At 43.2% G+C, this 12,307-nt stretch overlaps 1 protein-coding gene across 4 annotated transcripts in view; it reads right to left on the bottom strand.

Moving 5' to 3' along the window:
- Calx (sodium/calcium exchanger 3) overlaps positions 1-12,307 on the bottom strand; it is a 370,386-nt gene that overhangs the window by 16,125 nt on the left and 341,954 nt on the right. For 3 of the 4 annotated variants that reach the window (XM_089558541.1, XM_089558545.1, XM_089558543.1), the window contains 3 exons: positions 11,849-11,893; positions 6,983-7,122; positions 3,341-3,440 (listed from right to left, as the gene is read on the bottom strand). In XM_089558541.1, coding sequence (XP_089414667.1) covers positions 3,341-3,440; positions 6,983-7,122; positions 11,849-11,893 — 285 coding nt within the window. The remainder of the gene's footprint in view (positions 1-3,340; positions 3,441-6,982; positions 7,123-11,848; positions 11,894-12,307) is intronic. The other variant, XM_089558544.1, reaches the window with a different exon arrangement.

Genomic DNA, 12,307 nt, shown 5'->3' with positions numbered 1-12,307 from the left:
TTCATCGTTAGCGTGCACATTAGTTCCTCATAAATGGGTACGAATAGGTCGCAGCGTGTATCGCACGCTATAGTACTGTTGCTGGTGACGCAAATTTCGATGGAATGTTTTTTGTCAGAAAAAGGCCTGCGGCTAAAGAATGTCGCGACCAAATTTAATGGTTGACACAGGTCTTCAACCTACGTCATTACGACGAATGTCTTTCAAACCTGCTATAATAGCAAACACGTTGTAAAGAGCTCCCTAAATATTGCGTCAGGTTAATGCCTAAAAAACTGAACTCGTGTGCTGAGCGTAAACGTTTCAACGATTGCTGAAGCCTTAATATAGTGTCAGGTAAGCCCCGCCTTGCCGTACGCCATACTCTATTTTTCTTTCCACTACTGTAAAGGGGCCTATTAAGCATTGTTTGCGGCGTAGTACATCGAAACCTGACATTTTCTCCCGCTCACCACCTCGCCGATGAAATGTTATCTGTGTGGTCCATAGGAATACGTGTTACTATGGCGTGGGTCTGCGACATACAAGGTCACCATCCCACTTCGGCTCCTAAAGTAGTCTCTTGAGCATCGAACCTTTACAGCGCAATTCATAAGCAATAGCATGCTCGAAGGCTCCTCTCGGAATCCTTGAGAAATAAAAGGTGACTTCGAATAATATCGTTGACTAAAAACTTGTAAACAACCGTTGTTGCTTCTAGAGAATAAGTCGCATAGGTACGTAAACCTTTCCGTCTCCCACTGTCAGAAACTCTTTAATCAGTACTTAAAACCCTACTTCTCTCATTAGAACATAAACAAGAAAGACGACTCCTTCTCAACTGCGCGGATGCGTCAATAACTCGTAAGAAGCGATTGCCTCCAAGGTGTAACTAAGCCCATAAAGAACAAGCCGTAAAGAGGCAGTACGAGTATATTACTTGGACTATTCGATACACGTTTACGGCTGCAACTAAAATCCTGGCGGTGCATAGCGGACGCGGTATGAGCGGGCACGCGTCGTGGCAAGGAAAGAAACCTTGGGAAGGGTGATGGCGCAACATTTTATGACTGCCACTGCCTGCAAAGTTCGGATGACTATTGCCGAAGGATCCAGAACGACTCTGCCGTATTGCAACTAAAATTCATGGCGGGATCGGATATCACGACGGCTTAGGCCTGCGCTGTGAGCGGTAAAAGAAGGTGGCGAATTCATTACCATGGTACGAATGAGCAATAAAACATCGATAAGAGATGTTTATGTCAATGTTTACACCGGAAGAGACTACGAAGTATTTCAATAAACACAAACAGTTCTCTCACCGCCGACAGCAACCCATTTTACGAATCGTTTTATGACGTTCGGCACTAAAGTTCGGCCAATGGTAATGTGAAAGTTGCATTGGCGTAAAACAACACTTCTTGTTCTCATGATGGCCTCAAGACTCTTTGTCTCCGGTGCGACTACAATAGCGCCATTCGCCTGGGTAACTGAAATTCCAGTTATTAGCTTCAGTGATTAAGAAATCAAGGAATTTCAGGGTGTGAATTAGTAATACGTAGATGGAAAATAGCACGAACACCCTGATAAACAATACTGGAGAATCCTGAAGGCAGGTGCTACCGTTACAATACATATCACTTACTCCATGGAGCTCAATTACCGTCACTAAGCTCAATCTTGCCTGGTTCACTCCAAGAACGCTAATATGCAGACAGACATACCACGGCGTCGCTAGAGAGAAAAAAGCGAAGCGCTGCACGTAAAGGCTGGTAACGTGACGCACGCCTAGTTGGAGTGGTAGCGCAAGCTACGTAACGTAAAGTAACGTAACGTAAATTGTCTCCGGAAAAAACCAATGGGTGCACAGTGGGCACCTCCCGCACGTCATCAATGTTGCTGATTGCCGTGCTGAGTTTCTGAATTTATCCCATAACGCTTCTGCAGTCCGCGAGCTCGGACCCATACCGCGGTTTCTCTAGTTGCTCAGTTCTCCGATGCACCTTGGACCACTGAAGAGTGCCACAGTTGTGAAGCAATCAGGCAATAAAGTAAAACTGGAGCTTTACGCATTTTATACAAGTTTTCACTACTATAAACTAATATAATATAAACTAGTAAAAGAAACAAAAACTTAAAGCTTAAGTTTCGTTCTTGAATACGGCGGTAAGTAGGAGTGTTGAAATGGAAGAACTTGAAGCGGAGCGAATTTTTCCTGGTTGTAAATCACAGCACAAAACAACGAAGAGGACTCAAAGGCGCCTGTCCTGTAAATCCTTTGGTTTGGATTTTTGAGGAAAGGAAATGGCACAGTATGTCTCACATATCTCGGTGGACACCTAACCGCGCCGTAAGGAAAGGGAGGAAGGTGGCAGTGAAAGAGAGAAAGAGGTGCCATAGTGACGGGCTCCGGAATAATTTCCACCACCTGGGGATTTACAACGTGCACTCACATCGCACAGCACACGGATGCCTTGGCGTTTCGCCTCCATCGAAACGCTACCGCCGCGGCAGGGTTCCAACCCCGTGGACTCCGGCTGAGTAGCCCAGCGCCCTAACCACTGAGCCACCACGGCGGGGTCTCAATCACTTGAGCCGTGTTAACTTTTTTCGTTATGATCTACAACACGGTACCGCCACCGTCTCCTTTTCGGAGAGCGACAGTTGCGCAGAAGCTCCAATCGCCCTAGAATCAAACACAGCCGGCTGTTTCAGTTTTCTACTACTTCAACTTAATTAACTTTTTAGAGCACAAGTTAATAGTCACTTTTGCAGTGCAGCTATTGATGAAATGACAAGAGTTGTTTTAGCCGAAATGAAGAAACAAAAAAGACAGGTCGGCTGTCTTCTCACAGCCATCGACTGTCGTTTTGTACTCTGACTAATGTGGTCACTTTTGCTGCGGAACAAAGTGGACCAATGGACTTAGTCGACAGTTCGAGAATACCGCTCAGGAGACGATAACGAGGATTGCACACCTGCAGTCTACGAATTCCGGCTAACAGTTCGGTTCGGCCAAATGGCATTCAACGCAAGTCCCATTGCATCAACTAATGGCGTGCGGACAAGGCGTCGACTGCTATTACGGACTTACATGTACAGCTACATTATTCAGCGCATAGCTGCGTCCAGTAGTCCTCAGCCCCACTCGATAGGCGTCTGCACCATGCATACACACACGCACTCAAATATTCACAACACACAGATGTGTACAGCATGCCAGGAATAGCACGGAACGTTAATTGGGTCCACTGCAATGTCCATAACGTGTCACTCGGGTGAGGTGTCAGAACGATGTACACACACACGGACACAAAATGACCAGCCGCCGAGAGAGAACGCGTTAGTTTGCACCACGTACCAGCGACCACGGTGATGGCTTCGATGAACTGCTCTTTCCATGAGGACGTTCCAATCATCAACGACACGTTGGCCTTTTGGAACAGCTTGTCCACAGTGTTCTGCGAGAGGCAAAGGCAAAGAAGGTCATTAGGGCACGCCGTGGTCGACGATGTGTTCACACAAGTTTCCCACCCGGAGAAATTGCCGCTGCTATGGCTACCGCACGGACGGCACGCACTCGGCTTCGATGGAAGACGTGCTGATTACCCGCGCTGTGGAACGTCGATCGATGTAATCGTGTCCCAGGGAACTCCTTACCCAGGCGACGAGGAAAGCATTGAGCAATATATAGGTTATTCTGAGTCTCGGTGCCAAACATTTACTCCATCAAAGGACAATAAGCCTCAGCGTCTTTCAAATCTGACGAAATTTCTGGGAATACTAGGCAAACTTTAGCACCTTCTTAAACCTAAATTTTTTGCTCTGTACTTTTAAGAATAGTTATTTCAGCCGTTTTTTTAATGAAGCATCGCTCTCAATGACAAAGAAGTTTAATCATAATAGCTGACGGAGGCGATTCGGTCTTTTAAGAAATATAAACGGCGAATGTATAGCGTGAGTAATAGAGATAAACAAAAGCAAATGATCAGAGCAGCGTTTAGTAATCTGACGCAACGGAAGCACGAGGAACAGCACACGGATATAAGCATGTTGACTGTCGATAACCGATAGGTTGTCCCTGTCTAAGACAAAGTACTTCCTTGGTCTCACATCAGCCGCTTTTCTCACTTATAACTAAAACGCTCTTGCAAACTGTAAGATATAGTAGAGAATATTAGAGAACTATGTTCCTAGTGTGTCGGATTGTAGTTTTCAGTTGACGACGCTTGCACGCAGGAATTTTCACAGAACCTTCTTGCATATGTGTGCTACTACTTGGTATTGCAAAAAAAAAACATTAATTTATTTATTTCATTTATTCAAAATACCCCCCAAAGGGCCTCATTTGAGGGTATTACATGGGGGGGGGAGTAAGTTCAAGGCATTGATATAAGGTTAAAATATTGCATTAAAATAAAATAGAAATCACAAAATATTAATCAAAAATAGGCATCCACAGAAAGAGTTGCAACAATGCACATAGTAGCGAAATTTGAGAATAAATAACAGCAACGCAAGAAAAAGACGACACCGGATAAAGTGCGCTGAAGTACAAAACAAAAAATGTAAAATAAAAAGAAGACAACGCGGAAGAAAGAATGCTGAAAAAAATACCTTTTTAGTTGTTGAAACATGAGTGAATAAGATGTTGGAACCTATTTAGATCAGATTCTGTGGCAGTGTCTGATGGTAAAGCATTCCATTCGGTTATTGTGCGTGGTAAAAAAGAATAGGCATAATGGGATGACTGGCAGTTAATGCGTTTAACTTTGTAAGGATGATCGCGACGTGGAAAGATAACTGGCGGTGGCTGAAAGAATTCATCATGAAGGGAAGGATGGTGATAAATCTTGTGGAAGAGTGGTAGACAAGAAATTTTTCGGCGCAGTGCTAAGTTTTCTAACTCGGCTTTAGTCTTCAATGAGGTGACGCTGGTGTAACATGAATAATCAGAAAGGATGAATCGCGCAGCACGGTCTTGCAGGGCTTCGATGTTACTCATGATATAATTCTGATGAAGATCCCAAATGGCAGACGCGCATTCGAGTTTCAGACAGATTAATGTGGTGTACGCTAGTTTTTTTACATGTGTCGCGGCCTCTTTCAAATTATGTTTGAGAAGTCCGAAAGTACGGTTAGCGGAGGCAAGAGTGAGATTAATATGATGATTCCATGATAAGTCGGATTGAAGGTTAATGCCATGATACTTGTAACTTGTGGTGAATTCTACACTATTGCTATCGAGAAAGTAGGCGGTAGGAATACGTGGCTTGTTGGTGAAAGACATGAGCTTAGTTTTAAAGATGTAACGGCGTTAACCAATTAGAACACCATGTGCTTATTTCTTCAAGATCAGACTGCAGCAACTGGTTTTCAGTGTTACGGTTATACATCGATAAAGCGCACAAACGTCAGCAAATAGTCTGGATCTGGATGTCACGCAATTGGGTAAGTCATTAATATAGTTGAGGAAAAGTAAAGGTCCCAGTACACTGCCTTGTGGAACTCCAGACGTAACATTAGCGTAACATGAGTTAGAGTTGTTAACTGATGTGAACTGGATTCTAGATCAGAGGAAATCTGCTATTCATGCAAATTTGATTAATCTTTCGGTCATATTTGCAAGACCGTTTGGGATGCTACCTTACACCTCAAAACTATAAAAGCTTGCAAGTTAGTGCTTCACGTGCTAAAGCGCATGAGCCTGAAAATGCAATAAAAGCCATGAAATTTTGTTGCTAATGCAGCTTTTTGGGGATTAAAGCTACAAAACTGTTTCGCAGAGTTCCGTGGAGTAAAAGTGAAGAACAAAAGAAGCAAATATTCGACCACAGAACAACTTCAGTTCAAGGTTTTAAAAAGTCCCCGTTGTATACGGACTGATATCCACCCGCAGTTGATGCAAGAACGTTCCTGCAAGCAGGTAATTCTGGGGGTATTTTACAGACACAGTCTAGCTCATGGGCCATGCTTTAGAGAATGTGAGCTAAACTTACCCGCAAAGCATATGATCGCCTAACCTATACAAGGTAAGGGTACTTGTTTGAGTAGATTTGCCTATTTTTTAATGAGTACGCGCCGCACGAGTCACTGGTATGAAAAGCCTTAGGTTAGTAACTAAACAAGGTCGACCAACTAATGAGTAGCACTTTCTCGATGCGACGCTACATTCTTACAAAAGTGACCTACGAAACGTTGACGCATTAAACATTAGTATCCCTCGGTATCAAATCAGATCTTATTTCTTACATATTCAAGAGTACAGTTTATAGCTTTGCTCAAAACAAAATAGCTTCAGTGGCACTTCGTGGCAAATGGGAGAATCGAAACCTATTTGAAGCGCATAATTCTGAAACTGAAGTGTAACTCTCAGGAGGGATTCAACACACTATTCTTGGGGCACCAGATTGGCTATTAAATGTAGTATGTAAAGGAAACGATCCTTGTTTTGTTTTTTATGAGAACTTGAAAAGAAAAATTCGGTAGGAAGTTCACTGATATTAATGCTTTATTGGTTTGTTGGGGTTTAACGTCCCAAAGCGACTCAGGTTATGAAGGACGCCGTAGTGAAGGGCTCTGGAAATTTCGACCACCTGGGGTTCTTTAACGTGCGCTGACATCGCACAATACACGGGCCTCTAGAATTTCGCCTCCATCGAAATTCGACCGCCGCGGCCGGGATCGAACCCACGCCTTTCGGATCAGTAGCCGAACGCTATAACCACTGAGCCACCGCGGCGGCTCTTCACTGATATTAGGAGGCACAGAAAAGTAGAGCAAGATTATCTTGCCTAGTGCGCACAAAGGGCCCAACTTACCGCTTACGTGGACGTAGATCTTACCCAGGTACACAAGTGGTAGAAATCAGGAATAGTAGAAACACGCTCCCAAAGTTCTCCCAAAGTTAGACTAAAAGTGTTTTCGCGCGCGAATACAGAGTGTCGAACAAGTGCGCCGTACAGTCCAGGACTACCCCTTTCCAGGCAGCGTGGCCACTCACCTTGAACTCTTTGCTCTCCTTAATGCGAACAGTGCAGCGGCACTGGTCGCCCAGTCGCGGTCTTCCCATGAGCGCAATCTTCTGCGCCTCGGTGAGCTCAACCTCGGGCACTTCGTCCACCCCGTGCTCCCGGAGAAGATCTGCGCCCAGCGGCAGAGCAAGCGTGAACGAGGGTCTCCCGCAATGACGGAAAAGAAAGAAGACGGGGTGAGGTAGAGATTCCCGCAGGGCGATACGAGAGCGAGAATGTTAATGAGCGAAAGCAAATCTTGATTCTCGCTGGTTACGAGGCATGTGAGAATTACCCTGGAGCTTCGAAGGATGTACTCCACTGAAATTGTGCACGATGTTATGCCGAATTTGCCGAGTTAGCAAAAGAGGTCGCTTGAGAAGCTCTAGGATGTTAACTGCGTGACTTAACCACTTGCCGTTAAAGGCTATGGACCTCTACACTGTGCACAGGAAGACTGCTCCACCTCTGATGAGAGGAAATAATTAGTATACTTCGGCGCTCAGCCTGAAATTATAACTTATTCCCTCCAAAAAGCACTATTCACATTCAACTGAGATCCAGGCAAATGGAGTACCTTTACCTTTTATTTTGGGCGCAGCTATTCAAACATTTAGCCGCAAGAACAGCATGGGATTAAAGTCTGCAATTCATACAGCATATCTGACTTTCCAGTTGAGGCAACGAATTCTTCCCCAGTTATATTTTTTTATCCTTACCACACTATTCGGGGGCAATCTGGCCTGTAGTATTGTCGTAGAAATGCATGTCCCGCAAACAATAGCTCTTCCGCCTAAAGCACATCTAACTCGGCAGTAAAGTCTGTGCTTGATGCACTTGAGTAGTCTACAAGAAAATCTGAAGTTGTCAAAGAAAAAGGATGTCTACTAATGAACGGGGTTTATATAATGAGCCCAGAAGTAAGCACTTTGCAGGAAGCTGAAATGTACTGTTTTTACAGTAATGCTGCAATAATGTTTTTAGCATCTTATCAAGATTATTAACTCAGAATGCGTAAAAGGCGGGTTAGACGTTATTTTAGTTCAAAGATATGGACAAAAGCTCTGTTGTGTATTTTAGATGTGTACAGTAGCTCTTCGTTACTAAGTGGGATAATGACAAAAGTGTTTTCCCCTACGCTTTTGACACCTAATTAGTGCATTTCGGTGACACCATTTTGAAGATTTAAATATAGTCCTAACACGCCCTCGTTACTCCGCTTTAAGCAAAGCTTAATTTCTAAAGCATTTTTGTTTTGCAAAATTGTTGCAATAACACCGACACAAAACACAATGCATACCTTTTCAAAAAATAGTTACAATAATTTTTTCATGAGCAAAATGAGCAAAAAGTTTCATATAATTAGCTCAGCTGATAAAAGACACGCATAACTAGTCTAACTTCGCTTTCAAGTTTACATCATTTTAATCGTGATGACGGTAATATATAGTCATATAGATGCAAAACGATTTCAGATCCCTCAAAATTTCTATTCAAGGATCTTTCTGTTTCATATCTTTGTCTTCCGTGCTGTTATAAAAAAGCAGTCTCCAGGTACTTCAGAGCCAACATGTCACTTTTTTTAACACATTTGATCATTATTTTCACAGGTAATATGTACACTGATATGCATGTAGCAAAATGAACTTGTAAGTTCGATGCAGTGGTGAGTGGTAGTGTGACAATCAGGCTAGTGAATGTTGATGAAAGTGACAACATGGTGGTTTCTGTGATTATATGTAAGTGAACAAGGTGTTAAGGCGAAAGATAAATCTAAAAGCAGCCGTGTGGTTCAGTTTCAACAGCAGCCTTACAAGAGCGCGATGATGAGTACTCCCCCGAAAATGCGACGCCTCCAGCAAATACTGTTAAGTATCTAGAGGATTAGTGATGACTATCGGAAACATTTCTGTTTCTCGTTAAATTACGCTAACATTACGGATCCGACCGTTCGTGATAACTGTAAGAACTGTAAGCACTTAACTCAAGTACTTAACTCAAGCATGCCTACAATGCGTATAATTGGATACTACTTGCAGCTATCCTTACTTGCAATTCTTAAGTACGGTAAGAACTCTTGTAAAAACTGTAAGTACCTACAGTTCTTACAACAGTTCTCACGGTACATAAGAACTGCAAGGAAGGATAACAGCGAGTAGTATCCAGTTATACGCATTGTAGGCTTGCTTGAATTTTCATGATGTGAGGATAAATTATCAAATTTCCGCTCCCAGAGCCCATTAAGGAAATCCTGACATAGCACGCCTACGGAATCATGATATGAAGATGTGCGTTAGTTATGATGCTGCGCCAACGCTATTACTAATACAAAAATCTATCTTGTCTGTTTCTCAGGACCCTGCCCATACTAGAGCTCAGTAGCACTCAGTATTGAATTACACATACGTGCCTCATGTGCCAATGGTGCACAAGTAAGAAGCACGACTGCTTTTAGAAGGCTCTCTCGCCTTGAGCGTGACTGCAAGCACAGTGTGCTCAGTGCGGGCGGCACTATATGGGTGACAAACAGAGCTTTGCATGCTTCGTGCTCGGTAATGCATGCTCAAAAAATTCATAGCATTTTTTAGCAATGCTTACATGCTCCGTTTCTTCATTCAAGCAAGATAACGGTCATTCAAGTCGAGTCGTGACCGTTCGCAGCAAACTTTCGATCTCACTGGGACTGCGTAGGTTTCTTTAATGACATGAAACCAAATTCACTTCAGTTGTGAAACCTCTGCGGGAACCACATTTCTAAAACTGTAGTCTGCAGGAAAAGGTTATGCAGAGCAACAACCTTAGGTTTTGTGGTTCCCGGAAAAATTTAAGAAGTGTTTTGTTGGACGAATTTAACTCTGTCCACGAGTGCCACTACCAAGTGGAAACTTGTAGGCATGTGGCATGACGAAAGTTTGCGCGATGGGCATGGCTTTGTCATGGCAACTGGTTTGATTAAAGAATTTCAGCAGTTCGTGAGTTTTGTAACAGTAACGGCATTCTTGTTCGATGATCTGACCTTGAAAGATAGCATACGACTCAGGATTCTTCGCATGCGAGGAAAAGGAATTTAATAATTTCATTTTAGTGGGGTCTGAGAGAGGAATGAAAGGAACACTCCTTTATCACTCGGCTTGAAATTTTTCTTAGAGGAGAGGAGAGTACAAAAAGTCAGTCACTAAAGGACCAATTCTGGGTAGTGGTTTTTAGTATATAATTAGTGTTAGGGTTATCTTAGAAAAAATACTGATTTATCGTGCGTTACAAGAAGGAATAGGATTTTTCCTTCAAATATTTACACGGATATCATCTTTTGTGCACTTAGTGAAATGTATTTCTTCACAAAGTAATAACTCTAAATCTGAAAGAGTCTCAATGAACTGTTAGAGATTGGCAGTCTTCGTAATGAATGTTTAACTCTGGTCATTTTAAGGACCCGTGCGCCATTACATGCGCAGGAACTCTTGAAAGATTTTAATGAGGATGACTTTGAAGAAAAAATATCCTCAGTGTCATGTTATCTTCACATGTTTCGCAAACAGCCTTAATACCTCACGAGCGGCCTACTTCCCTGAAGATTCAAAGTGGAACACGAAAAGGTTTGTGTGGCAGGCGTTTTGCACAAACATTTCTCAGTTCTTCATCTGAGTCTGTTACAATGCATTAGATATCGTTTTTCTTGCCTTTATCGAAGGTTTAAGTCACAAATAGAAACTGAAGAGTGGAGGTGATTATGCTTGGAGATCTCAAATTCTTTTTTCTCTATCACTCCGCAGGGAACGAGCCAGTGACATGACAAACTCGAATGCCGTTTTCTCTTTGAATCCGCATGGCTTGCTTTGATAGCAAGCGATACAGAACAAAATGCAAAAAGATAAAAAGCTGTTCAGCAGCAAAGAGCCACTTCTGGCCTGGTTGCTGCGGAAGAGACAAAATAATCAAAAACACAAAAATGCAGAAAAATACAAGCAAAAATGTCTAAACAACGCCCTCCAGAGTTCCTTTAGACGCATCCCAGGGTAACAGGAGCCCTTATCACCTGCGGTTTTCCCAGTAGTTTATTTAGGCTTCCTAAATGTTTCATATCAAACGATTACACTTGCATGGCGTTAGAGTTGGCAGATATTTTCCAGAAAGCGTGTCTCGAAGGCCTACAGTGCATAAGATTTTCCCACACTGCTGCCCCGGTATCAACATAATAGTGTCGGTCAAATCGTTTCAACTGTAGCCCTATAAAAACATTGTGCTTGGGGATTTCTTGACGTTCTCCTAGGTGTTAGTGCTCTAATGATCCATTATGATAAACGGATGTACAGAAGACTTCATAAACACTCATGCAGGATTAAATAACAAGCTGACTGACTAAATTGTTTACTGAGGCCATATTTGGGATTTGACCGAATTTCATGTATCGTAAACAACACTAAAGAAAGAACCGCTGGCTGTCTGAAGGAACTCGTAGGTAGCTTTTGTTTACAGCTCCCCTAACCAAAGGAGCCGAAATGCAAGCATGAGAGACGAACGCAACGCCAGCCATACAAGCACAAGGCACATCGAACGAAGCGATCACGAGCCGATCGAACTCCACTCCTAAAATACAGTCAAAAACAGCGCGTCATTCTTGAACGCAGTCAATGCGAGCAGCGTGTCTCTACAAGCGCAAGGCCAGAGCAGAAATGTCAACGCAAGTGACAAACAAGAGGAGAAACCTTACGAAATAGAGTGATTGTGAAACGCAAGCAGAAGAATAAGGTGTAGCTGGCAAGCGCATGACTAGATCGATAGATCCGTGAGGAATCGCAAGCGAGCCGGCGAGCAGTGCAGATCGCATAGGCACGGTGTCTATGCGATGCGCCTACCTGATTTCTCATAGGCCAGCTTTTCTTGGATGTAGTAAGGGTCGTCTAGGAACAGGATGTCAGGGACGTTGGGATCAGAGGGGAAGGGATGGCGACGCACATTTTGAAAACGTCGGGAACAGACGAACCCCGGCCGAGGAAAGAAAGAGAGAAGAGAGCAGAGCAAAGAAAGAAGTGAAGACAGAAAGGAAAAAATGGCAAAACAAAAGAAGAGATAAGCAGAAACAAGGCTTTAAGGAGCAAGTAAGACCTTCCAGCGAGAGTGAAGGGCTTCCCTAGAGTTCGTTGTTAATTTGCGGGCAATTTAAATGATGTAACGGTGGCTTTAATATATTTATTTCTAACCGATCTCACTACTTCGAGTTGCACCCTATCACAGTCATTTTTCAGCCAACAACCAACAAATAGCTTCCACAACGTATATTAGGAGATGGCCCAGGAAAAAACAGTAATTTAGAG

Source organism: Amblyomma mixtum, chromosome 8 (genome assembly GCF_055824585.1).
Source record: "Amblyomma mixtum isolate Tamu chromosome 8, ASM5582458v1, whole genome shotgun sequence".
NCBI lineage: Eukaryota > Metazoa > Arthropoda > Arachnida > Ixodida > Ixodidae > Amblyomma > Amblyomma mixtum.
The sequence above is the reverse complement of the archived record's forward strand: the minus strand, read 5'-3'. Positions and strand labels throughout refer to the sequence as shown.